This window comes from Sitophilus oryzae, unplaced genomic scaffold (genome assembly GCF_002938485.1).
Source record: "Sitophilus oryzae breed Bouriz unplaced genomic scaffold, Soryzae_2.0 scaffold_578_pilon_pilon, whole genome shotgun sequence".
In the NCBI taxonomy this organism is placed as follows: domain Eukaryota; kingdom Metazoa; phylum Arthropoda; class Insecta; order Coleoptera; family Curculionidae; genus Sitophilus; species Sitophilus oryzae.
In genome coordinates this window covers 472057-500048 of record NW_022147171.1, presented here as the reverse complement: position 1 = coordinate 500048, position 27992 = coordinate 472057, and the positions used below count along the sequence as shown (strand labels likewise).

General features: G+C 32.0%; 2 protein-coding genes across 8 annotated transcripts; one reads left to right on the top strand and one right to left on the bottom strand.

Moving 5' to 3' along the window:
• Positions 1–1607: 1607 nt before the first annotated feature.
• LOC115887587 (MAGUK p55 subfamily member 7) lies at positions 1608–21249 on the bottom strand. Of its 7 annotated transcripts, none has more exons than XM_030907048.1 (13): positions 21118–21249; positions 20737–20810; positions 20494–20647; positions 20287–20425; positions 17502–17633; positions 17302–17331; positions 9342–9509; positions 9080–9276; positions 7529–7650; positions 6360–6659; positions 4808–4939; positions 4536–4747; positions 1608–2712 (listed from the first exon to the last, which is right to left on the bottom strand). In XM_030907048.1, exons 2-13 carry the CDS (start codon positions 20798–20800, stop codon positions 2536–2538), a joined length of 1827 nt encoding a protein of 608 aa, XP_030762908.1. In that variant the 5' UTR covers positions 20801–20810; positions 21118–21249; the 3' UTR covers positions 1608–2535. The 7 variants fall into 7 exon arrangements, with proteins under 7 accessions (XP_030762908.1, XP_030762910.1, XP_030762911.1 ...); XM_030907050.1 differs by having other exon boundaries at positions 20287–20419; XM_030907051.1 differs by having other exon boundaries at positions 20755–20810.
• LOC115887586 (isoleucine--tRNA ligase, mitochondrial) lies at positions 21118–27992 on the top strand. The gene is made up of 15 exons (XM_030907047.1): positions 21118–21193; positions 21273–21534; positions 21598–21720; positions 21781–21928; positions 21981–22179; positions 22233–22346; positions 22401–22600; positions 22668–22837; positions 24231–24467; positions 24523–24695; positions 24749–24875; positions 24932–25227; positions 25290–25503; positions 27254–27691; positions 27749–27992. Exons 2-15 carry the CDS (start codon positions 21382–21384, stop codon positions 27986–27988), a joined length of 2832 nt encoding a protein of 943 aa, XP_030762907.1. The 5' UTR covers positions 21118–21193; positions 21273–21381; the 3' UTR covers positions 27989–27992.

Below are 27992 nucleotides of genomic sequence, written 5' to 3'. Positions count from 1 at the left end.
TACGGTATTTGCAGCCTCATTGGTAGTTATTACTGTTATCTTTTTTAATCTCCTTAGTTCTGTTAGTGTTACTAATATTTATTAAAACCAAGCCTGTATCGTTACTTTTTAAAGTTTATTAAATTTTAATATAGAGTTCTAATTAGAGGTGTGTAGTTCGTGAACGAACTAGTTCCAATGAACTATTCCGACCCCGGAATGAAAGGAACTAGTTCCTGGTTTCTCAAAGAACTAGTTCCTCAGGACCTATTCCGGGATCGAGACTGTGACCGATATATAATAATATGCAACGGCGACGGATCGGCCAGCACGCATAGCCTGATGGTAGGCAGGTGTGTGGAGTGCCAGCCGTAAGTTATCGGATCGGGACCTAGAGGAACTAAATAAAAGACTAGTTTACGTACGTACGGATCGGGCCAGCGCGATCGATGCTACGCAGGAGTGGGGAGTGCCAGTCGTATGTTATCGGATCCGGACCTAAAGGAACTAGAGGAACTAAATAAAAGACTAGTTTACGTATGGATCAGCCAGCGCGATTAATGCTAGGCAGGCGTGGGGAGTGCAAGCCGTATGTTATCGGATCCGGACATAGAGGAACTATTAAAAGACTAGTTCACGGGAATCTATTCAGTCGGCAGATCCGAGATATAATACAGGGCGACTACGATGGATTAGGCCTTGTCTATTGCCACAGCCGGCATAATTACCACAGAAAATCGTCGTGGATACTGTTTTTGATTTTTAGTTTGTTTTTAAATATTTTATGGGAATGTTTTACTTTAGGTCCCTAAAATTAAGAAATATCTTATAAAACGAAGTAGATATTCTGAATTTTTAGACAAAAACAAAAAGCTTGAAGTGAGGAAAAATGCAATTTTTCGTAAAATTTTTGTAATATTTGCTCCAATTGATTTGTGATATAATTTTTTAAACTCTGATTTGAGTTTCTTTTTTACTTTTTTTATCTGCAATAAAACTTACCTATATTTTTTTAACATACACAATTACACGTCTCGTTATATCTCCGTACATTATAAAAATTATACAGATCATACTGTGAATAGTTCTGACTGACAACAAAATGCATTAACAAGCAAGGGGGATGTCAATGTTAGTCGGCAACTATTGTGAACTAAAGACCTAGTTCAAAGAACTATTTCTCTGGAGGAACTAGAACTAAGGAACTAGTTCCTCCCAAGGAGAGAACTAGAATTCCCATCTCTAGTTCTAATACAGTGTCGATAAGGCAATAGTCATCAAAGTCACCTTCTGATATGAAAAAATAACATCATAAAGTAATGATAGTTGAAAAAATTGCAAATTGTTGGAGGCAAGTTCATTTCTTCCTTAAAAATTAACCAAGACATGTGTTGATATGAGTCAAAACACAAAATGCCCAAGAGAGGTGGTTCTGGTCGAAAAATAATGTTTTAAGAAAAGTGACTCACGAAACTATTTCACAAGGTGTTTTAAAGTTAAGGTAAAAAGCAAACCTTCAATTAACCCTGTATAATCAGCCAAATACTAAAGTTTATACAAAACTGAGTTTATGAATTAGAGTTGATATTTTTACATACACAGTTATCATTAAAAAAATCATGAAAATAAAGCTAAAAATATAAAATATAACACTTTAAACTTGACGAAAAAAAAAATTCCGTTGCGTTTTTTTGCATCTGAATGTTATATTGTCACAAACCAGTCAGCTGACTAACAATCTGGCTTTCTTACTCGCACAGAATAAGTCCAATCGTCCTTAAAGTAAACAAAGTAGATAAGACCTACTGTGTTTAGTTGGATTACCAACAACTGCTGTCTACCGACACACTTAACTAGTGTCTAAATTTACTCTTAAGAGAACTACGATCTCTCCTGATAGTGGTTCAATATTAATTTTGTTTATCACATCAAGTTTTATCATGAGCCACCACTTTGTGAAAATGAACAGACTCCATAATTATATGATCTCATTCAGCTTGACACTTAGCTGTCACACACAGCCCATTAGACACCAAAGAGACCATTATATTCAAAGTTATAAGCTAATATCAGAAGCAGAAACCAGTCATATCTCATGTTACTCATTTGGAATATTGGCCACCAGCGCTAAAACGGCTAAAATCTTAACTAATTACCCTAGATAACAGTCTGAAAAAATACATAGCAATTTAAGGCCTATTTACAATAATTCTCGAAAGCGGTAACTTTGGGAATAACGAAAGTACTGATGACAGACCACCAGTATGATAAGAGTATTCTAAAAACGGTTTTACACTACAAATATTATTTATATTTACAACTTTTTAGATTGTACAATTTTATTGATTTAGAACTGAAATTATACGATCGAAAAAATTGAAAAATATAAAATGTGTTTTGAAATTATAGTGTTTTTACTACTAAACAACACTTATATATAAATTGACGCATCCCTTTTTAGGAACATGTCAATTTTTGATATAATTTAATTTGTACTAAACTAAAACATTTTTAAATAAAAGATTGTATAGTGTAAAACAGCCTGAAAAGAGTAATTTACTGGACCCATGCCGCCGGTACCCATAAAGGTTCTGTTTCTACACGATTTACTGCTGCTAATAGTTTACCGAAAGCGGTAACTAAGTCATCGTTTACAATGGTCTCGTCGAAGAAGTGATCGTAAAGGAACTCGATCCTTTCTGCGTGTTTGATCATGTCCTTGAATTCATCCTCCTGTAAAATACGCAAAGTAAAATGTCAATTTATGTGGCCTACTCCCTCCACAGCTCTACTATCAGTTACTCAACATATTTCTCAATTTTGAATGCCATCTACACTATACAGGGTAATCCGAACTATTTTCCGGAAACTTCGGCAGCATATTCTGTAGATAAAAATAAGTAAAAAAGTTCGTATAAATGTATGTCCTAAAATGCTTAGTTTCGGAGATACACGGTGTAGAAGTTTCATTTTTATTTCGATTTTTTCAAATAATTTCTGAAGTAACGTCAATATTTTGATTAAAATTGGTGTCTGGGAGTTTTTTGACATGAGCAATTTGGCTTTTGATGTCAATATAACTCCTATTTGTAGGGGGCGCTACCTACATGCGTTTTGACTGTTTTGAAGAGTAATAACTTTTCGTCCGTACTTGTATAAAACTACTGAGTAAAAAAATAAACATTTTCGTGATTTTTTACACAAAAAATGTCTTTGGGTAAAAATCGCGACGAACAACCGATCTCAAGATATTTAGAATGGAAATAGTCAATACATGTCATTATTGACAAAAAAATAAACATGTTGAGTAGATAGTTATTTGACTGAAATGATAAATTTGATAAATTTTTATTTTTTTAAAATTAATCATAAATTTTTCTTCGAAAAAATGATAATAAAACAGTTTCTGATGAACTTTTACCACAAAAACAGTTCAAATTTATGATTTCAATCTAATAACTATTTAGTCAACATGTTTATGTTTAATTTATGTCAATTATGACAGGTATTGATAATTTCGATTCCAAATATCTCAAGAACCATTACTCGTAGCGAGTTTTACCAAGAGACCTTTTTTACGAGGAAAACGTCGTAAATGCATATTTTTTACTCAGTAGTTTTATACAGGTACGGACAAAAAGTTATTACTCTTTAAACCAGTTAAAAAATATGTAGGTGGCGCCCTCTACAAGTAGAAGACATATATCATACATCAAAATCAAGTCTCTCATGTCAAAAAACTCCCAGACACTAATTTTCATCCAAATGTTGACGTTACTTCAGAAATTATTTGAAAAAAATCGAAATAAAAATGAAACATTTAGGAAATACATTAATACGAACTTTTTTACTTATTTTTATCTGCAGAATATGCTGCCGAAGTTTCCGGAATACAGTTCGGACCACCCTGTATAATTTAAAAGGGTTTTTTCCAACTTATGGCCAGTCGCCTTTCAGCATTTAGCCAGATTATTATTATTATTATTATGAGCGTTTTTCAATTATTATCTACACGTTTCTATATTCTTAAACCTAAACTTAAATACTAAATCAGACAAACACAGACACACGCACACATTAATATGCGACCTCATTTCGACCACAAGGCCAACTTAAAACAGGGCTTGAAACAAGTGTTTTATACATAACCCTAACTTTAGGATTAAAGTCGAGTTTAAAACAATAACAACTGCTATAAACAACACATGTTAAAGATAAATATATAAAAGATTGATAAAACATAAAAGATTTAATAAAAAACTATAATACAATATAGAATAGAAAAAAATACCTAACTCTGATAACAGAACTAATAAAAAACATGGTACTTAAGCCCTCAAACCTACTATTCTGTGCTACAATTCGGAGGACACCATTATGTTCTCTAAAAATTGAATTTCGCCGCTTTATCGTTGCTCAACCTATAGCCTACTTGTTAATGTCAAATGCAATTTACATTATATGTAGTTTAGAACAAGTATTAAGTAGTTAAATAATATTAATATTAAACATAATCCCGACAAAAAAACCCGACTGATACTATTAAAAAAAGTTACCGTAAAGCCTCTGGAATTGTTGACATCAAAGGTACTTCTTGCGTGACTGGCCATCCGCGTATCTTTTAGCACCTCCAAACTAGGAGGTTTGATGTAAATTATATAGGGTTTAAGTTGAGGAGTGCGCAGAATCTTCAGAGCTTGATAATGAGGGTTGAGAACGCACACGTGACCGGCACTTACAATGTCTTTGACGTTCTCAGCGCTGGTACCTATTATTTTTTTTGATTAGTTAAAAAAAAGGTAGTAAAAATCCAGCCTAGAATCTTTACCATATAAATTTCCTTTATATTCTCCATACTCTATGAATTTTCCTTTATCTATATCTTCCTCCATTTGTTCTCTGGTGACAAAGAAATATTCTTTACCGTCTACTTCGCCTGGTTTTATTGGTCTGCTAGTAACTATAACAAATTGAATAAAAAGTCTTACTTTTTTTATAAATGATGAATGAATGTTAACTGAAAATAAATACTACAATCAATAAGTAAGTACCAACTTATTTCTTTGTAAAATAAGTACCAACTTATTTTTTTGTAAAATAAAATCAACTGCTTTTTAAAAAAAATAAAAAATGACAGACTCATCTATCCAAGGTATAGGCTGCATTCAGCAGACGCCACCGATTAGTAATCGATAACTAATCATATTCTGAACGCACCTAAAAATTTCCGATGAATAATCTCCGATTGGTAATCCGACGCCATTTTTACAATCGTTCTCAAAGAGCGATTTGAGATTAGCGATTACCTATGTAATGTAATTCTAATAAAAACAGATAAGTTATAATAATTGTTTATTAACACAAACATCCGAAACGCTACTGAAGCAGGTAATTCAAATTGACGTATCTAAATTCTTTGACAAGTAGTAAATAAAATCAAAAATGCAAGAAAAAATATATAATTATAGTTAATTTTAAGCGAATTTCATAAATGATCGGTTTACTACACGTATGTATATAGTCACTTACTAACAAAAAGTTATTCCATTATTTTCATTGATTTTTGCCCGAGATCTACCGCACGCTACACAACCAACTATTTTACAGTCTTTTTTAATAAATTGCAATAGGGTCATTTTTAATTTAAGTTCTGCCGTAATTTCCTTCTAGATTTACTGCCTTTAAACAACTATCAGTAGTAGAATAAATAATATATATCATAAAATAAGCTCAGTAAAGACTGACAAATCCACAAAATTTCAAATCAAATTCAACTGTGTCAAATGAATCGTCAAACAGAACTGTCAAGGATCCCCACCCTAGGGCCCTTTGTCCGTCTACCTTGCATGAATCCATGGATAACATTATACTCCTTCCTTAATCTAATCTTTTTATTCAAAGAGTTTTATACATATTTTTTATAGTATTTTAACGTAATCATTGTCAAAATAAAAACACTAAATCACCACAATACAATATATAATCATCTGCTGATGATGCTAACATGGTTAGCGAAACGCGCGTCCAGTGTAAAAGTAAAAGTGTTTTCGTGTATTGTGGTGATTTATTGTTTTTATTTTGCTGTGTAACACCGAAGGTTCCAAACCTCAACTGTAATTGTAATCATTGTCACTAAAATTTTAAATATTTATCTATTAATTTCCATTTTGCATTCCCATTGTACCAATTTATTTCTTTGTAAAATAAAATAAACTACTTTAAAATTGAAATAACAGACACATCTATAACTGTCAATGATTTTGTCGTTTGTCAGACTATAGAGTGTACTAATAAATAAATAAATAAGTGTCCTAAGTACACAGGAACCGTGTAAGAATACCTTGTACTACTATTATATTATTAGAATAAACAATACTTACATGGCGTAGGCGTTCGGTACTTCTCCGGATCCGTATCGATCAGCCGCCTCTTGAGCTCGTTCCTGCCTACCCCCGGCGGACCGATCAGCGCCACCGGCCGGTACAGGCCCGGCCTGGGGTACAGCTTGGCCACCTCCTCGTAGGTGGCGATCAGCTCCCGGTCGAAGTCGTCGTTCTCCGCCGTCTCGTAAATGATCTTCTTGGTTTTGTTTTTGGCGGTGTCGGCCACGATCAGGCAGGGTGTAGGTTTGGGGCTGCAGGTGAGGCCGTCCTCGGGCACTACTGAAACAGGACACAGCCCTGCGAGCAGGCCGTATAGTTCTTTTAGCAAGGTGAGAGGTTGTACAGTCAATTCACGAAAGACTACTACAGTGTCAGAATATTTTTATTCGGAAAAGAAATGCGTAATCAATATTTATAAATAATGTTAAGGTCTCCACAAACGCTCAGTTTTATCCCTGAAGCCGCCTGTGGAATTAAGTAAAAATATACCGAGGGTGCCATTTAAAAATCAAAAGTTGTAGTCATTTCCGGTGAAACAGGAAGTGACCAAAACACAACTGAATTCGTCAATCAATCCTAATTAATGTCATATAGTAACATACCAAATCTCGTTTTTGTATTTGAAAAAATAAAAAAAGTTACAGGGGTGAGCCACTTTTGAGACGCATCTAGTGACCAGTATACACATTTTTTTTCAAACGTCACAAAAGTATTAATTTTTGCGACGTTATTGACAATATAAAAAAGTCATTTTAACGCTTAGATATAAAAGTAGAGCACTTTTACGCCTAAGCATAAAAGTACGAAAATCTGTTATTAAACTGACATAAAGTGTCAAATTCAACGAGCGTAACCATAGTTTCTCGACATATAATTACACAAAAGGTATGACTTTTTTTTATATTATTTGGAACGTTTGAAATTGTTTAAAAAATTATTTGTGGCATTTGAAAAAAATGACATTCTAATCGGAGTAAAAATAACTTTTTGTGCCACGGCTGTATGTCCTGGATGTCAAACGTAAGCCTCGCCACGAAAAGTGTCATTTTTACTCCTAATAAAACAATATACTATTATTCTGAATGTTTTGGGCACCACCTTGATATATCAGAAATAATATTTCTCTAATTACAAAAATGTTATAAATTACGAATATAAATATTTACCGTTCTCTTCCTCCTCGCTGCCAACCAACGACCTCTCGTGGACGATACGTTTTTCCTGCAACGCCCTGCTAGGTATAAGACCTGCTCTCATATGCCTATCTCCCTCTTTTCTAGCTTGCCACCTATAATACACATGATAAACGTTAGTTTCAATCTTTAAATGAAAAAATTAAGAAGCACATCAAAAAACTTAGGTGGTGCGCAATGGGGGATTGATATAGGTTTTACTTAAACTCCGATTCATCAGAGCTGCTTTAATTTTATTTAAAAAATGTACAAATATAATGCAGGGCAAGTTCACTTTAAAATTGTTAAAAAATATATTTCCAATTAATATAGATAAGTTATAATTATTATTTTATAATAAAAATATCGGATACGCTACTGAAACAAATAAGTCAAACGTATCCTAATTATTTTTGACAAATTGCAAACAAAGAAGATCTAAATAGAAACGAGAGCAGATCGAGAACAATCTAAAAGCAACTATAGTAATCGCAAAACATTTTCCGATGCACGTCATCAATCGTATCGACATTGACACTAAAGTCTACAAACCTGACTGAATGAAATTTTGGCAAAAATATTTAAATTTGTTGAATAATTTAAGATACCGAGCAACTCTTCATTTGACTTTATAGAGCAAATGATTGTAACAGATATTTCATTTAGATTAAAACTGCAAATTTTTGCCGATGCAAATTTTTTAGTTTAAACCGAATTTTATTATCGCTATGTTGGTCACATTGCGCCGTTTTCAGCAACGTTGCCATTTATTATTTGACAACTATCCTAATGTCAGTCATTATTTTGTATAATATCGTGTTGTTGTTAAATCTTTGTGAGTAATTCTCGTTTTTTGCCTATTTTCATAGTCTTTTTTTAAAAATTACTTTTAAGCACAAACGGTTTTTTAAAAACTAAATTTTCGAGTTTTTGTATTGCATTTCTTGAAATTGTGTGTTGAAAATATGCCAAGGCATTTAAACAGTCGAAGCAAAGAGCTTGTAGCTTCCCTGATAAACTATTTTGAACGAGAACGTGACAATAAAGGCCCTTTACGACTGCAATCAGAGAAGTAAGTTTGATTGATAAGCACATTACACCACTTTCAAAGATATTTCTACGTTAGTTTTTATTCAATTCTGTGATTATTAGTCTGTGCTTTAATAGCACCCTCTTACTTGTTATTACCACTTATGGCGTTGTAAGATGAACATCAATAAATAAATAAATAACCCTCAATAACGCTTAGAATAATCTTCATAATGGACTTTTGCCAATATGTAAATATAGTAATAGTAAAATAAGCTATAAAACAAATAAATCAATTAATTACTAAAATACTACTTATTAAATTAGAAATAAAACGTAAAAATCTTTAAAAATGATATAATAACTATATTGTTTGTCACATTTAAATTAAGATTCAATCCATCACAATCTGGCAGTGCTGTCGCCATCGCTTGTCACTCAAAGTTGATCAGGTGCATCGGAAATTGTTTTGCGGTTACCATAGATATTGTCGGTCATGTTTTAGTTCCTACTTACCAGTATTGATCATCCTGGCACACGACATGCAGCACATCTCCTTTCTTAAAATCCAAACCTGCCTCCTTACAAGGTATATACGGATCGTTACAGCTGTTGTAATCGAAATGCGCCCTAACGCGAACCTTACTCTCCCTCACATTGCCCTTACTTTCAGCAGGAATCAGTTTAAAAGTAATCGTGCCTTCGGAGTTTTGCTAAAAGATTATTAAAAACATATTTCCTTAAATGTTCTCCAGGATTTAAAATCACCACCACCCACCAGAATAGTTAGAACGTCGTTGGGTGTCTTACCCTCTACGCTGATGGCGTTCACTTCCACCACCTCGTCACCCACGTGGATCAGTCCTGATCTATCTGCGGCTCCTCCGTGCATCACCCTAGCTATGACGATCTTTCCTGTTTGCTCGTCGGTTTTTATTGTCGCACCCTGTATAAATTGTTCGTCAATAAAATAAAATAGGTCGCTATAATGCGCTAATACTGGTTTGCATTACTGGAAACATAAAACGGAGACAGTCAAGACAAAGCTCATTTTGGAATCCGCTCAAACTGTTTTTTTTTTCATTTTGTGCAAAAAATAAAACAAGTAAATTATACAGAATAGGGTGTAATATAATATAAAGATATGTGACAGAGGTAGTAAGCGTTCAAGACTGAGATGATAAGTTATTCAAACTGTTGTCATTTATTATCATCCCCATTGTCATACTTATCATCCCATTCTTGTAAAGGCCGTAAGCTCGCCGAAAACAATTTTATATTAAGCATGATAACAAAATAAATTAAAATAAAGTAAAATGACCAATCAAATGCTTTATGGTCCTAATGAGGGGTCGTGCGTCAAAAATATTTATTTAAATGAAAATACCACGATCATTATAAAGGCCCTGATTCTCAATCTCTCGACAATCAAAAATTTTCGATTAAAGTGTTAAGCTTGATTTTCATGCATCCGTTATCCATTGATACGAAGGTCCGAAGGCACTCTGATTGGTCCTAGCGTATTCGCACCACTTTTCATCCATAATTTTTTTACGTCAGCTATGTCAACGGAGAAAGATCGTACGATAACGGACGTTTTGACACTTTTTTGACAAATTTAATCTAAACTTAATAAAAACATAATAGTACAAGAGCTAGCAACGTTGGGAAAACGGGAATTTTAAGAAAGCTGGTTCTTAATATATCTTTTGCTATGCTCTTCTGACCAAAGTACGGGCCGTCTGACTGCCGGTAGACTACTGCGCATCACATGTGTACAGGGTATCCCATTTTCGTGTGTTTTATGTGATTTCTCGTTTACAGTGAGTAGAGATACATTTTTTTATGAAACTAGATATGCTACACATGTTTGTCCTAGCCTCCTGAGTTCCTGAAATACCGGGCGAATTTGTGATGCGCAGTATTGAACAGATGTTGAATACAGATATGGATGCGTAGTAGTGAACGCAACGTCTACCGGCAGCCAGACGGTCCGCACTCTGTTCAGGAGAGCACAACAAAATATATATTAAAGAACCAGCTGTCTTAAAATTCTCTCTCGAAAACGTTGCTATATAGCTCTTAGACAATAAGTAGAACAGCGAAATCGCTATGGAAATGAAAATATAAAATGACACCAATCACAAGCAAAGCATACATCCAATGAGGAGGCACGAAAACGCAATAAATTTAAAAACTGCGTAGTATTCTAACTTAAATTCAACCAATAAAATTAATATCGTATCATCGGATAAGGCAATCTGTTCAAAGATTTCATCCAATTTCGATTGCATAGTAGTTGCCTAGGTAATACAATATAGTCCAGTCGAAAGTCTAGTCTTAGTTGCTTAGGTAATACAATATAGTCCAGTCAATATAGTCTAGTCTTAGTCGAAATAGGGTAGGAATCTCGGAATTTAGGATAACCTGTCAGGCTGTAAACTCGTACAAACCTTTATTTTAACATCCTAAAACATGTCTCAAAACCTACATATGATAGCGTGTGCGCGACTTATAGATAGCTGAGGTCAAAGGTCAAAAAATCGATTTTTGCGCATTTTTTGCAAATATCTCGTTCCCTTTCACATTTACGCTATTTGCATTTAATACAAATATTGTAGAGGATGACATTCTCTATAACTTTTGTTTCAAAAATTTGTTTGTACCTCAAACCGTTTTTGAGATAGAGGGCGGTGAGCGCGCACTCTTTCATTATATACGGTATCATTCAAGTTCAACCTGTAGTCTCGGTCAAAAACACGCCGTATAAAGTCCATTAATTATTGAAAAATATATAATTATAAATAATTTACATTTTTTCATAAAATATCATATTGAATATAATATTTTTTTTTCATAAATTGTATATCTAATTTATCTATCGATCTAATAAAAAGTATATCTTCATTTAATAACACTTACCTCTTTGTACCATTAGAAAATTATTAATAGAAATACTTTAATTACATTTTAAATAAATAAAGAGACAAGAAATACATTTTTAATTTATATGTCTATTAAAAAATACGATTTCATACATTTCTCATGGTTGAGATTAAAAAATGGAATAAAATTAAAAAGAACTCCATGTTCTTATTTTTAGTTTTCTTCTTCTTCTTCATCATCGTCGTCTGGTCGTTGTGGAATTTCAAATTCTTCTTCATTTTCATCTTCAACGACATTTGTCTCCAAGCCTTCTTGGATTTCGGGGTCAAATGTACCATCTTCATTGACATCACTCTGATAGGGTGAAGCATTAAGACAAGCTTGCCCATTACACTGGCCGCAAGCTAAAGAGCACGGCAACCCTGATTTCCTGCATCCACATCGCGAACCACAACCATTCTTGCAGTTGCAGAATATTGTGTTCAGCAAATTTTCTGGAGCTGGAGGTAGAATAGTAGTGGTAGGTTCCAGGAATTCATTACGCATTATCCAACCCCAGTCCTGGAATTCTAAGTCATACCCTAACCAAGTCTGAACTTGGTAGTAAACACGATTAAAATGTTGGTGAGCTGCTGCACTTGTTGGTGAAAGATTTGATAATTACACAGATTTATTCAGTTTGGTTGATTTGATGAATTGTGTATAACGAAGATGATCGATGCTGTTCTCAGATTTTGGAGCATTATTAAGCTAACAAAGTTCGCACTCCATTCTCAAATAATATTTGAACCGGACAGTTTTCATCTTGAAATGCTGCAGCAAGTTGATCCAAATCCGGAAGTTTTTCAAGTGGTCTTTATAAACTAAAGTACAATCTACAAGTTGAGCGTTTATATACTCGCTCAGTGGGCATCGAGTGGGCGTGGCAAAATCTAGCCAACCGAGTCAGAGCCCACTGAGCGTAACAGTTAGATTTCCGCCACTAGAATAGTAGGAACAAAGAACTTGAAGGAATTGGACCGTTGTCTTTGTTCATACTATCTTTACATTTACGAATTCTGATGCGTTCATATGCATCTAATTGTCTGTAATTTGAGACTTGTTTAATTAATTTTAAATTATTAATTAATTAAAATTCATAAACCGGACAAGTCTATGCTATTGTTTCGGCTGTAGGTTCTCCGACTTATAATTTGGCAAAATGGTTCTCAAGGGAGTTCGAAAATTTACCTGACCATGAACCTTCTTTCTCAGTTAAAAATAATATTGAATTCATTAACAAAATTAAAGATATAACATTGCATGAAGGTGAAATTTTGGTCTCCTTTGATGTATCTTCGTTGTTCCAAGTGTTCCAATTCCACATACTTTAGGCTACTTGAAGGAATTACTGAACGCAAATGGTCTCGACAACAAAGCTGTGATTGAATATATTGAGCTTACATCGTTATGTATGAAACAAAATTGTTTTCAATTTAATAACAACTTTTTTGAACAGCGGGAAAGTACAGCAATGGGTAATCCATTGTCTCCATTTTTGGCTAATTTATTCATGAGCAGGTTTGAAGTGGAGGCTAAGAATTAGTTTGAGTATTTTCCAAGCGTATGGTTTAGGTATGTGGATGATATTTTTGCTGTTTTTGACACACATTCAGACACCATAGATAATTTTATTTCTAAGTTAACTAATCGTTTTCCTTCCATTAAATTTACGCATGACATTGAGAACAACGATAGATTACCATTTCTAGATGTATTAGTTATTAGAAATACTAATAATTGCCTGGAATTTGATATCTATAGGAAAAATACGACCACACACAGATATATTCCTAATGAATCACATCATAGTGTTGAACATAAAATGGCTAGTTTAAATTTCTTAGTTCATAGATTACTTAGTTTCCCACTTTCCAACGAAAGATATGAAATAGAAAGAGATTACATTAGGAATGTAGCTGAGTGTAATGGATATTCACCTTCACTAGTTGATAAATTAATTAGAAAACGTAGGTATAGGTTAATAAATTCGACTTTTCAAATGGAGAAAGATACGTCTAAATATTTTTCGATACCGTTTGATAGAAAGTTATCCCGTGGTCTAAAAGGAATTTTTAAGAATGTCAATTATAAACTTGTGTATAGTGCTAATAATAAATTACAACAATTATTAGGTAATCCAAAGGATAAAACACCTCCACTGGAAAGGTCGGGTATTTATGAAATTTCTTGTAAAGATTGTAATCAGAAATATGTTGGGCAAACTAGAAGATCAATATTAACTAGATTTAAAGAACATTTAGCTCAGATAAGATATGGTAGACCGTATAAATCTTGCGTTGCCGAACATATTGTTGATAAAGAACATTGAACAAGAATAATTTAAAATTAATTAAACAAGTCTCAAATTACAGGCAATTAGATGCATATGAAAGCATCAGAATTAGGAAATGTAAAGATAGTATGAACAGAGACAACGGTCCAATTCCTTCAAGTTCTTTGTTCCTACTACCCCAAGTAGCAAAAAGAAATTCTAAAAGGATTGAATTATTTTATAACAGTCGAATAGCGTTGTCTTAAGGACTGCTTGATTTTAATAAGCGTTTGGTTTCGACCTTTCTGTTTTTTAATTAAAGTTGTCATATTAAACTATTTTCTAGTGGTTTTTACAACGTATCCTATAACGCATTAAACGATAATTTCATTTAGTATGATATAACACTCAATAAGACAATGCTATATGATAACAAACATATTATTTTATATTAGACTTTTATACCCACCATGTAAGAGTTCTATAATATTCATATAACTAGTAGTCACAAGATCATATAATAGTTACTTAAACTTGTCTTATTAAAGTTGTATTACGTTGTATGATATAATGTTTTATTGCGTTAAACTACGGTTCTGTATACAACACCAGTTATATAGCCTTACATGATAAAATTGTGATTAACAAAATAAATTCGCTGTAATATCTGCAATATAAAACTGGTAATGTATAATATAACCTCATTTTAAATTAAATAGTATACCTAGTTATTTATTTTGTTATTGTTGTTGTTGCAAAAGTAATATCTACGTACGAGTATAATCAATCACAGCTATTATGAATTCTGGACAAAGTTGGAAAAAAGTTAAAAAACGCAGTGGTAGTTATAAAGAGCATGTAAGGAAAAACTCCTCGAAATTACGGCAAATAATCCCGAGAATTCCCTGGGTTCCCAAAAGCCAAAATCTCTCGAGTTGTCTGGCTTCTTCAAAGCATTGTTTCCACGTTGATGTAAAAGTTTTATTGTAGTAATGTTTGTATTGTTTTATTGTTGTTTTTCCAAGTCCTTAGGTTGCCGCTCAGTCGTCAGGCACGCATGAAATGCATTGCGTGCACGAATGCATGAAAATCTGATCATGTTTGTTAGTTTAAATACTAATCAAATGAGATTTGGTAACATCTATTTGTCACAAATCTCAATATGTCCAAAATAGTTCTATAGTGCCTGAAAATTCTGCGTAATGATAGATATTTATCCTATACCGTTTTATTTTACAGCAAAGACTTATTTAAGGGATTCGTTTATAATAAAATGCTTGCATCATAATTCGCCATGTTTAAGGCAGAATTTTTGTATGGCCTATAGCCGCCATTATATGAAGCAAAATTAAAAACATCAAAATAAATTGTAAAATGTTATTTTTGAGAACTATTTTGAGATAAGATTCGCACATACAGTAATAAAGTGTTTAATTAAATTAAAAACAAGAATTTTTGAAAATTTTATTTTATTTTATTGTTTAAATTTATACGTAAACCTTAATCGAAATTAAAGCGCTTTAATTTTTTGCCAAATACATACCTATAATCTACCAGTAAAATTTTCGGCGCAACAAAAATTGTCCCTACTTTTCAAACCCTATTAATGATTTTTTATATTACATATTTGTTGTACCTTCTGGCTCTACCCGCCATTTTCATTATCGAGTAAAGTCTCCTTTTTAACAATCCACATCCTCTAGATTCATTTTACGACACGCTTAAAATATAATTTGCTCCTAATATTCTTCGGTAAAAATTAAAATACTCTTTTACCTCGCTAAATGATCAAACGTTTTTATTGTTCTGTTTCTTAGATGTGACCACGTAATACACAATAAAACAAGTTCTATAATAATTATATAACGCTGTGTAAAATAGTTGCATAAGAGTTGTATACCCTTTTTATAGAACTTCTATACTACTAAACGGTTGTATAAAAATGAGCCTTTTTTGGTTGTAAAGCTATCATATTACGGTCTTATAGCACGTTATATGAATTGAGGTATCCTATAAAAATTATCACATAGCTGTTTATACAGCCTTTATAAAATAAACTTTGCTACTTGGGACTCTTGGGACTCTAGATTATTAGATTTTGCCACGCCCACTCGATGCCCACTGAGCGAGTATATAAACGCTCAACTTGTAGATTGTACTTTAGTTTATAATCATCTGCTGATGATGCTAACATGGTTAGCGAAACGCGCGTCCAGTATAAAAGTAAAAGTGTTTTGGTGTATTGTAGTGATTTAGTGTTTTTATTTTGCTGTGTAACACCAAAGGTTCCAACCCTCAACTGTAATAAGTGTTCTTACAAAAGTTTTTTTTTTCTTTTTTGAAGACCACAGAACTCGTGTCACAGCGACTCACTGCGTGCAGAAACAAAATGTGTTTTTTCAAACGAGGATATTTATCAAAACTTTTGAAAGAATATATTTCAGTTTTTACATTTCCTTTTCCAACTTTTTTTAAGAAAATTTTATGGAAAATGTACTAAATTATTTTCTACTTAAAATGTAATTGGTATAAATCTAACTATAATTAAAATGTAATTAAAGTATTTCTGTTAATAATTTTCTAATTGTACAAAGAGGTAAGTGTTCTTAAATGAAGATATACTTAATTTATGAAAAAAATTATTATTCAATATGATCTTTTATGAAAAAATGTAAATTATTTATAATTATATATTTTTTAATGATTAACAGACTTTATACGGCGTGTTTTTGACCGAGACTACAGGTTGAATTTGAATGATACCGTACATAATGAAAGACTGCGCGCTCACCGCCCTCTATCTCAAAAACGGTGTGAGGTACAAACAAATTTTTGAAACAAAAATTGTAGAGGATTTTATCCTCTACAATATTTATAATGAATACAAATAGCGTAAATGTGAAAGGGAACGAGATATTTGCAAAAAATGCGCAAAAAATCGATTTTTTGACCTTTGACCTCAGTTATCTACAAGTCGCGCACACGCTATCATATATGTAGGTTTTGAGACATGTTTTAGAATGTTAAAATAAAGGTTTATATGAGTTTACAGCCGGTTATCTCTAATTCCGAGGTGAAACCCCTAAGATGACTGGACTAATTAATATATTGTTTCAATTTTGTATCTTCCTTGTGAGTTGATTTTAACAATCTATATATTTTACTTGGAATACTAAAAATCTGTTCAGTTTTATTATCCAATTTCTAAGGCATATGCGGTCGTGTAAGAGCCCAACAGACTCTCAGTGCTTTAGCACAGCCTCTGTAGACTTACATAGGTAAGCCATTATATGACCGATGACCGTGCTTCGGACTACTCGTGAACAAAATAAGCCCTGTCCAGACTAGCTCTGGCAAAAATAAAAGCGATGACGTCACAAGGATCATATTCAATTCTAATTTCGATTTTAATGTCGATTTCGACGGTCGCAAAGATTTAGAATCAGGGCCCAGGCAGACAAGAATAGCGAAGATAGTTGGCGTGTGTGAAAACAAATACATGAAATGATTTGATGTTTGTTCAGGAGCGAATACTTACAACGATGGGTTCTGCGCTTTGAGCACCAGTCTTTGCAAAAAAGAAAAATTGCGATTTAAGCAAAAAAACACTGACTTCTGCATTTATTAGTTGATTGTATAATATGTATTACCATAGTTTCTGTGTCAGTATTGAATCATGTATGAAGTTATTTGCCGATAAAAAGTGTGGATATAATGTAAATAATATAAATCACTCACCAAAGGTTCGTTACTTTTTACAAGCTGTACAATTTTGACGGTTTCTTCACTGTCGTCCTCTTCAACCGGTATGTCAGGTAAATGTGGATAGTAATCTTTTTGCGCTACAGAATCATGGGCACATAATAAACCCTACGAATGGAAACATAATAAATAAAAGTAGAATTCTTAAATAGCATAATAATATATGATTATTTATAATTAAAGCAAACCCGTAAACCCATTTTTCTCAAAAAATTAATAATAAAAACGTTTTCTGCTTGTATATACAATCCGGGGACATACTGTATAACTATAATTATATTAAACTCAATGAATTGTCAATAAAAAAATGCAATTTGTTGCAGACTTTTTGCCACACCCTGTATATGTCTTATAAGACCTCTAGCTATTTCAAACAAAACCTATTATTCTGATTAACACAAACACTTCAATAGATCTTGTTAAGATCTCAGGCCTTTATGTTTAAAAATAGTTTTGGATCAATACCCAGACCAAATAGCATAAGATCAAAAAAAACTGCATCACGGTAACCTTTAAAATGACAATTAATAATAATTCCTAATAGCCCGACTGCTATATGTAAATTATTAAAAATTGGTAATAAGAATTAATTGTAATGGATAAGAACTAATAAAAAATTTTAAAAAAATACAAATATATTTTAAAAGAATAATTTTTGCTCTATATATTTGCTTGTAAAAATTAGCGGTACCAAAAAAGTTTTACTTTTTTCATTTAAATATTTTAATTTCTAACAAATTTTTAATAATAATAAGGTTGACCCAACAGAAATTTTCTATTGTCATTTCAAAGGATACTATGACACTGTTTTTTTTTTCGATTGTGAGGTACTATTGGTATTCATTGTTAGTTAACTGTTAACCAAAGCCGACTTGCTCAAAAAACGTTTACACTGTTACATTGTATACAGGGTTGTTCACCACATACGACACGGAATATTGTAGCTAAACGATTAGATTTTTGCAAATTGTAATTTTTGGGTTTGTTGAAGGACTATTAGAGCTACGATTTAAAAATATTTTTACAAAATACAGAGTGTCCAAAATAAATAAAAAATATCAAAGTTGTATTTTTTTTTAAATGGAACACCCTGTATATTATTACATTTTTAGTTTCTACTAGTAAAATAAAGGTAAATTTGATTAAGGTTTACCGCATTTTAATCTTACCGTTTTTGAAATATTTAGGTTTTTGTCAAAATACAGTAATAATTTTAATGCTTCATTTCTCTAGGCGTATTTAAGTTTTTAAAACCAAATATTGTACTGAAGTATTTCTTTTACTAAATTTTGTGGTGCAATAATAAAAATTATACTACCATATACAGAGTGTCTAAAAATTTATTTTAAATAATTACTAGCTTTAAACGACAATAACTTGTTTAATTTAAATGGAACACCTTGTGTATTTTATGAGAATCAAATGCACAATTTAATTGTCTATCAAATTGTATTAAACCATTTTTTACCTACCTCTTCAAGTTTTCGTAGAAAGTGCATTTTCTTATAATTGAGAACCTCATTTATCAATATACCCATGGAACATAGACATTTTAGATTACTTTTAAAGATGTAACAAATTTTTAAAGATACAGATACTAATATTGTCGATATAGTTCGTTTATTTCATTAAAAAATAAAAAAAAAACTGTTTAATTAAAAATATTGGTCCTTTTTTTAACGATTCCAGTACTCAAACTACATTAACTGACTATTTGCGTTGATTAATAAGATAATAATTGCTCCAAATACTAAAAAACTAAATTTTATATATATTAGACTGTAGTAAAAAGTAACACCTTAAAAATTTTATTTCACTTTTTGACGAATGCTTATTTTTATTATTATATTAATTTCTGATTCAAATCCATTTTTATTTAGAATAATTTATTAACTAACACAATTAAGTATGTAGTTAATTAATATTTGGGCGAAAATAATGGTGGTATATTATATGAAATAATTAATGGTATACTTTATAAAGATTTAAATAGTTTTCTTTTTGTATACAAATGGGTTAGTAATATTTTCGTTTTTAGCACCTGTACATTTTGTACATTTGTTGCTTTAAAAACAATCTAAAATGTCAATATTCCATGGGTATATTTATAAATGAGGTCTAAATTATAAGAAAATACATTTTCTATGAAAACTTGAAGGGATAGGTAAAAAAAGGCATTATACAATTTGATAGACAATTAATTTGTGCATCCGATTCTCCTAAAATATACAGAGTGTTCCATTTAAATGAAAAAAAAGTTATGGCGGTTTAAAGCTAGAAATTATTTAAAATAAATGTTTAGACACTCTGTATGAGGTAGTATTATTTTTATTATTGCAACACAATAACTGATCGATAAATAAACCTCAGTAAATATTTAGTATTAAAAACTTTGAAACCCTTGGAGAAATGAAGCTTTAAAATTTTCACTGCAATTTCACAAAATTGAAAATATTTCAAAAACCTAAGGTTTAAGCATAAATAAAAGAAAATAATCTTCTATGGTTTAAGTGTGATAAACCTTAATCAAATTTACCTTCCATTTAAAAAAATGCAACTTGGATATTTTTTATTTATTTGGGACACTCTGTATCTTGTAAAAATATTTTTAGATTGCAGCTCTAATAGTCTTTCAACGAACCCAAAATTTAAAATTTGTAAAAATCTAATTGTTTAGCTACAATACTCCATGTCGTATGTGAACAAGCCTGTATAAGTATTTTGTTTTTTCAATTTCCTTTTTTAAGTTGAAGGTACATACCTGCAAATGGGGCCTCTGTAACATCAGAAACAATTCTTTGCAATCGGGACTCATGGCGGGTCGACTAAGAAGTACTTCAAGCACATCAGATAGCACTTGCATGCTATCAGACAGTATTGGTATTGGAAAAAATCTACAACTGGAATTAGTAAAAGTTCTGTCAAAAGAAATACCATGTATAACTAAATTATTTTGTGAAAGACAAACCTTTTGCGGTCGACATTGGTTAATATTTTATTATGTATGTTTACTAAGGCATTTAGTTCCTTCGATTGCAAGAGATCATTAAGGAAAGCTAGTTCTTCATCGGTAGTAGGCAAATTTGAGGCTCTTTGAAGATTACTAAATAGATCTGTCAGTGCTGAAATAATACAATTCTCATTAATACCTCGTACGTATGTAATAATAAAAAAAAATTAAAAATATAATAAAATAAAAAGGAAAACATACTAGGACCTGTCGTCCTACCTGGGTCCAGTTTTTTCTTGCCATTTGTCATCACCTCCGATGTCATTCTGGAAGAACTGGAAAAAGAAAATTTAAACTAAATTTTCTGTTTAAAATTACGATGTGAAGCCCCAGATATTCCGTAAACAGATTAAAAACATGAAGCCAGTTAAATATAACTCGAAGGTTACAACCAAAAAACAATTTGGCACACATAAAAAGTGTATTTTTAAACTGGTCTAGCAAAATTTGTGTAACTAGATATTAGTTCAAAAGGTGAATAACCTTGGAAAAAATGCAGATTTTTCACTTTTCGCCGTGCAAGGGAAAATCGCTTACAAAATAGAGGAAATTTGATCAATTACGATAATTACAAGTACGCACCTTTGTTATTGCAATATCCTTTAATTCTCATGCCGTTTTATAAGGGATAGGTCAACAATTCTCCACTGGAAATGAGGTAAACATGGCGTTCGTGAGTGAAAATTGATGCGGGCAGCTGATTTTCCGATTTTCCACTTTATTCTCGAATATTTTAGGCAACCAGGTATACATCTCTGGTTTATTTGATCTACGAAAGCCTGTGGAGAAAAGACCTACTTACCATAACCTAACTTACAAACTTTAAAGTTTAAAAGGCTTTATAATATGTTAAAAATATATATTAAAATTAATAAAATAAGTAAAGTTAAGTACTCTACTAAGAATTCTTTCAGTCATACAGTATTACTGCCTAAAACACAATTTCCACTAAAGTTAGAACGAAATAAATTAACAGACAGAGACGAAAAAATAGAAAAGGTAATTTCATCAATATCTAGTTTGTTATATTCTAAATAAACCTTCACTACTTTTTCATTGTAGTCAGAACCCTTTAATCAGTTATATAATTGGCAAGATCAACACCTGGATAATCCAAAATTCATACTACATGATGGCCCTCCTTATGCTAACGGGAAAACTCATATGGGACATGCCATCAATAAAGTAATTTATTAGATTACAGGAATAGTATAGTAGGTAACTAATTAATATATGTTTTTGTAGATTCTCAAAGATGTTATTTTAAGATACAAAGTTTTAAGTAAAACAAAAGTAAATTACATACCTGGTTGGGATTGTCATGGTCTTCCGATTGAATTAAAAGCTTTATCAAACAATTCAAAGCTGGATGCACTTGAAATTAGAACAAAAGGTTTGTTTTTAAACAATGTATAATTAAGTAGTTATCTTTAATTCTGGTTTAGCTAGACAATTTGCTGATAAAACTATTAAGCAACAAAAGCAATCCTTTATATCATGGGGTGTCATGGGAGACTGGAACAATCACTATGAAACAAAAAACGTAAATTACGTTAAGAACCAGCTAAATCAGTTTTATAAATTGTATGAAAATAATTTTATATATAGGGCTATTAAACCAATATACTGGAGCCCATCTTCTAGGTAGTATTTTATTTATAAAGTTTTTACATAAGTATATTGTAGCTCATTTTTAGAACAGCATTGGCAGAGGCAGAACTCGAATATAATGAAAAACATGTTAGCCCTAGTGCCTATGTTAGATTTGAAATAAATAATATTCCTAAGGTTCCCAATTTAAATGATAAAAGGTAATTTAAATATTTTTCCAATAATTGAACAACATTCTGTAGCATTATATACAGGGTGTATGCGGTTATATGGACGACAACTCCGTGGACACTGCCCAGCAATCAGGCAATTTGTTATAACAATTCTTTATCATATTGCCTAATTAAAAAGCCTGATCCAGATGATAAAGATTTATACATTATAGCAACTGAACTGTTTGAATCTTTTTCTAAAGAAACCAATTGTGAATATGAACTTTTAGGAGTACATTCAGGTATTTTTTTACTATTTGAGTCTAATATAATATTTAAGTCAGTAATAATGTATACTGTGATTTCTAGGAGAGATGTTACATGAAGCTTCATATTTTCATCCTATATATAAAGAGAAAGTATGTAATTTTTTACATTCTGATCATGCTACTAGTGCTAAAGGTACAGGTTTGGTTCACACTGCTCCTGCTCATGGCCCTGAGGACTTTCTTGTTGCTCACAGAAATAATATGACAATTGTAAGTATAAATTTCTTACTGATTATTGATAAGTTAATATTTATTTTTATTTGATCTTGTTTTTGGGTACATGTTCATTTAACATGTAATATACAATGGAATTGTGCATTGTGCAGTGAACAAATTACCAGAAAGTGTGTTTTTGCATAACAGTAATGCTTCCATAAAATTTCATTAGTGTATCGCTTTTCGTTTTCAAGATAATAAATAAATACATTATTTTTCCGCCATCTTTGTACCGCGATATCTCCCTAATGGTTGACTTTTGACCCAACGTTTATAAAGCAACCTACCCTTTATTTTGAACAAGGAATCACCCCCTGAAGTTTTTCGCATTTGTTTTGAAACACCCTGTATAGAGTATTTTAACGCCCACTCTTTTAGCTCTTGTTTTATATTGTTGTTGGTTCTCAAATTAGTTCTCCTCTGAGATTCAGTTTCAAATGAACTAACACTACACTCATCATCAGAAACAGTTTCAAAAATGTCTCAGTCACTACCTGATTTATGATGTTCATCAGTAGGATTATAGAAAGATGTAGTTTTTGTTTCTGATGTTGATGCATCGGCTCGCAGTGATTCTTTTTGTTTAATTCTTCGGTAGAAAGTACTAGAATATCTAAATTTCTTTTTATTCATCTTAGGCATTTTACAAAATTTCAATAAAGCTTAAAAGCAAGTAAAAGAAAACACTTAAACAGAGCAGCACATGATGTAATCTGAGGCAATTACATTTATTAGGGTATATTAAGTTACAGTCACTATAAAGTAGCCGTTTTTTTTGACCCCCGTGACTTTTAAGTGGCAATGGATGAACGACGGCTACTTTATAGTAACCTAGGAAGGTAGCAGTAACCATTTTGCTACTTTCAATGCTACTATAAATTAGAAGTAACTAGGTGTCGTGGCCGCGACAACCCCGTAATTTAAATTAAAGAAACAAAAACTTAATGGAGGCATTATGGTAGCACTTGTTAGTAACCCCTACTTTGAAAAGTTACTATAAAGTTTTTGGTCTTTTATCGTATCATATTCGAAGATTCGGGTAGTTCCAGCCACTTCTTTAAATTACATGTTTGTCACTTGCAATCAGGGTGTTTATTTTCCACTTTTATGGTAGGTAGACACTAACCGGTCACTCTCGAAATATACTTCAAAGTGACTAGTCCTTATAGAGTAACATTTTAAGTGGCAGAGTCAGCCTAGGAACTATACTTTAGGGGCAGTGACATTTTAAAAAGGACTGGGAACTATATTTGCTAGTTGGGAATATTTATTTTTAGAATAATTTAATTATTGAAGTACCTTTAATTAATGTAACTATTCATTTGACAAACTACATTTAGTTTGTATAAGTTACTCATATGACTCATATCTTAACACTTATTTTTAGATTGATTTAGTTAATGATGAAGGACATTATTCTACAGAGGCCGGAGAACATTTCGTAAACAAATTCGTCTTAACAGAAGGTAACGACATAGTATTGAACTTCTTAGGTGATAACTTGTTGCACAAAAGCACCATTGAACACAGCTATCCTTATGATTGGAGAACCAAAAAACCTGTGATAATTAAAGCTAGTAAACAGTGGTTTCTTGACACTGAAAGAGTAAAACATAGAGCCACTGTAAGCGTTTTATAAAAAATATAATTATAAATAATTATATTAGTGAATATTTTAGGAACTATTAAGTGATGTAAAAATTATACCAGAACACAAGAGTGAAATGTATAGAAAAGTTCTGATTAATCAGATTCAAAAGAGGTCTTACTGGTGTATATCAAGGCAAAGGAAGTGGGGTGTGCCAATACCTGTTTTTTATGATAAAAATTCTGGAGAAGTTTTACTAAATCAGTAATAAAAAAAGAATGTAAAAAAAATGTTTCTCTCAAAAAAAAATGTTTCAGGAATACATTTAATCATATTACTGACCAGTTGAGCAGACATGGAACTGATTTTTGGTGGACGTTACCTACTAGTGATCTTTTACCAAAGGAATATACAGAAAATGGTTTAGACTATGAAAAGGGCCAGGTACTAACTATATCAGATTTACATAAAATAACATTGAGATAATTTGATTTCTATAGGATATTTTAGACATTTGGTTTGACAGTGGAATTTCGTGGTCAAGTGTTTTGGAAGAACCTCAAATAGCTGACTTGTACTTAGAAGGTGTTGATCAGTTTACAGGATGGTTTCAGGCTAGTTTACTGACATCTGTAGCCTTAAGAGACAAGGCACCATATAAGGCGATATTTGTACATGGATTTGCTGTGGACAAAAACGGTGTGAAAATGTCAAAATCTTTGGGAAATGTCGTTGATCCGGAGGAAGTTATAAGGGGTAAAAAAGGAAACAATGCTTATGGAGTTGATACTCTCAGGTATGTGGATCTTAAGAAATGTAAAATTATCTAAAATAGTTTAATTTTAAATAATATTTTAGATGGTGGGTGGCATGTCATGCAAATCAAGTGTCATTAGCGTCAATTAGTGACAACATCTTAACCCGATCTAAAGATGAAGTACAAAAAATTCGTAATACAATGAGGTTTTGTTTGGGAGGTCTGAATGGGTATGAATATGATGGCACAGATGAGGAAAATTTGTTGCTTATTGATAGATACATGTTACACTTGCTGTCTGAATATTCTGAAGAGGTAGGTAATTTTTTAAGTAACGTTTATAAGACAAAACATACAAACATTTACATAACAAAATGTATTTTCAGGATTTCAATATTGGTTGAATTTTAATTTATTAACCCATAATCTTTAATTTTTGTAAAGTGCATCATCTTAAGAGATGTAAGTCTGGTTGTTAACAACGGATATTTTAGAAACGTCTAGGTTAACTTATTTCATTGGGATTTATGAAAAAAAGTCCTTTGCCTCGGGTACAGATACCGCCATGTTTTGGAAATAGTTCAAAACAAATTTCAACGAGGCAACAGTTAGTTTTTTTTAGTTTTTTTCATTAAAAGAATCTAAAATAGGCCGAGACAAACCGAAGTAGGTCAAAACAACTGGCCAAACCGAAATGCGACAAAGTTGGGCGACGAAACGTGACCTTAACCTGCTTCGAAGAGTTCTCCTCGTAGTGTAGAGCGTGTTTTACACTTTTAGAATAATTATGTAATAAATTTTTCGAATACTCCCTATTTAAATGCGTGTGTTCGCATATGCCGGTTGTTTACGATATTCTCCGATGGTGGTACATCAGGCGGAGAATGCACCAAGCCTACAGAAAATACCGTTTGATCGAAAAAAAACGCCGTCCAGTTGGCTTGGAAATGAATACATAAATAAATAAATGCCTTTATTGTCAAAAAATGTTACAATTTGTAGACAAAGGTAAAGTAAACAAACAAAAGAGAATACAAAACATGTACACAAATTACATTATCAGTCTTATTGTTTAAAATAAACATTTATAAATGTTTACAATGTCAAAGAATAAAAAAATAAAAATAAGATTCAAAAATATTTTAAAAAAATATATTCAAAGATATATTTAGTAAGTTTATAGTAAATATAGTAATAGCATAGTATAAATATTAGACCAGTGTTTACAAGATCAAATTAGATTATCAAAATATTCAAAATAGACAAAAAGTCATTTACGGCGTAGAAAGCCTTGTCTAGTGAATAAGATTTCAATGCTTTGCGAAATGAAGAAAATGATGTTATAGATTTGATTTCAAATGGCAGGTGATTGTCATTTTTTTCGAATTGTATAATATTGAACTTTTAACTAACTCTGAGCGTGGGGTGCGTAGATAAAAATCTTGCTCTGCGTTCCTGAGTGGATAAGTGTGAGATGATCTTTCTTGAGAAGCTGAATCATGCTTACGTATTAGGCAAACAGATTCAAATATAAATAAGGAAGGAAGAGTTAATATTTTTAATTTTTTAAAAAAGTCCTGGCAATGAGTTCTGGTGTTTAGTCCCAGTGAATATCGAACAGCTCTCTTCTGGAGCTTGAAAATGCAGTCAAATTGAGTCGCACAACACGTACCCCAGAATGGAAGGGCATATCTGAGGTGTGACTCAAAAAGTGCATAATAAACAGTTCTAGCCACTGACAAGTTAAGATGAACATCAATGGCAATCCCCATATAAAATGACAGCGATCTTCATTTCATAGCCATCGCTAACGCCGTTTCTTTTGTCGATCATACGGTACTTTGATATAGTAATTTTCTGTTTACATCTGGTTCGTATATTTTTGGGACCTTCATTTTATATCCTAAGGTTTGTCTATTTTGATTATAAGTAAGAGTTTAATCTAAATCCTTTCATTAAAAAAGACTTATACTATGCGGACTTTTTTTATGACACTATTTTAATCAAAAAACACTAAGAACTGCTTCGTTCTCTAAGACACACTCTATTTTATTTTTTATTTCAGATTAAAGAACACGTAGAATCATACAATTTCCATCGTATCAACACTTCTTTGCTCCCGTTTCTAACCAATCAAATATCTGCCCTATACTTCACGGCAATCAAGGACAGACTATATTGTGACCCTGAAAAAGGCTCAGCCAGAAAATCGGCTCAGTACACTTTACTACAGATATTTCATACAATTACCCGAAGCGTAGCTGGTATCGTTCCATATTTAGCTGAGGAATTGTATGCTCATTTGCCTCAGAAAAGTTCTGAGTCATATTTTACCAGTCCTAAATACGAGCCAAGCGAAAGCTGGAAGAATCCTGAGTTAGAAGAAGCTATGAATTTGATTTTAGATATCAGAACGGAAATAAATAAAACGTACAGTAATGCTAATACGCTTCATTTGGATGTTTTGGTGGAGTTAGAAGATAAAAAATATCAAACACTTACGGTAAGTTAGATAGACTTTAGTTTTGTAAGGTTATACTTAAACAAAAATATTTTTTAGAACTTAAATGAAAAAGTTAAGTTAGAGGAGCAGCTTAAGGATATTTTTCAAGTGTCACACGTTACTATACAGGGTGGTTTGGATGACCAAGTAGGACTTAAAGTGACAGGATACCAAAGCAAGCTTCATAGTTGTCCCAGATGTAGATTATTACAGTCTAGCATAGAGAACGACTTGTGTGGAAGATGTCAATTTGTGCTGAATGAACTGATCGTTAATAAAAAGTTTGTTGCTAGTTAAACAA

Coding starts and splice junctions, on each gene's coding strand:
- LOC115887586 (XM_030907047.1), top strand. CDS start 21,382: ATGTTAAAAATATATATTAAAATTAATAAAATAAGTAAAGTTAAGTAC. Junction 24,468..24,522: donor GAGTAAAACATAGAGCCACT/GTAAGCGTTTTA, acceptor TGAATATTTTAG/GAACTATTAAGTGATGTAAA. Junction 25,504..27,253: donor TGTCTGAATATTCTGAAGAG/GTAGGTAATTTT, acceptor TTTTTATTTCAG/ATTAAAGAACACGTAGAATC.
- LOC115887587 (XM_030907048.1), bottom strand. CDS start 20,800: ATGACATCGGAGGTGATGACAAATGGCAAGAAAAAACTGGACCCAGGT. Junction 9,277..9,341: donor ACGACGTTCTAACTATTCTG/GTGGGTGGTGGT, acceptor ATAATCTTTTAG/CAAAACTCCGAAGGCACGAT. Junction 2,713..4,535: donor ACAATTCCAGAGGCTTTACG/GTAACTTTTTTT, acceptor CGTATTTTACAG/GAGGATGAATTCAAGGACAT.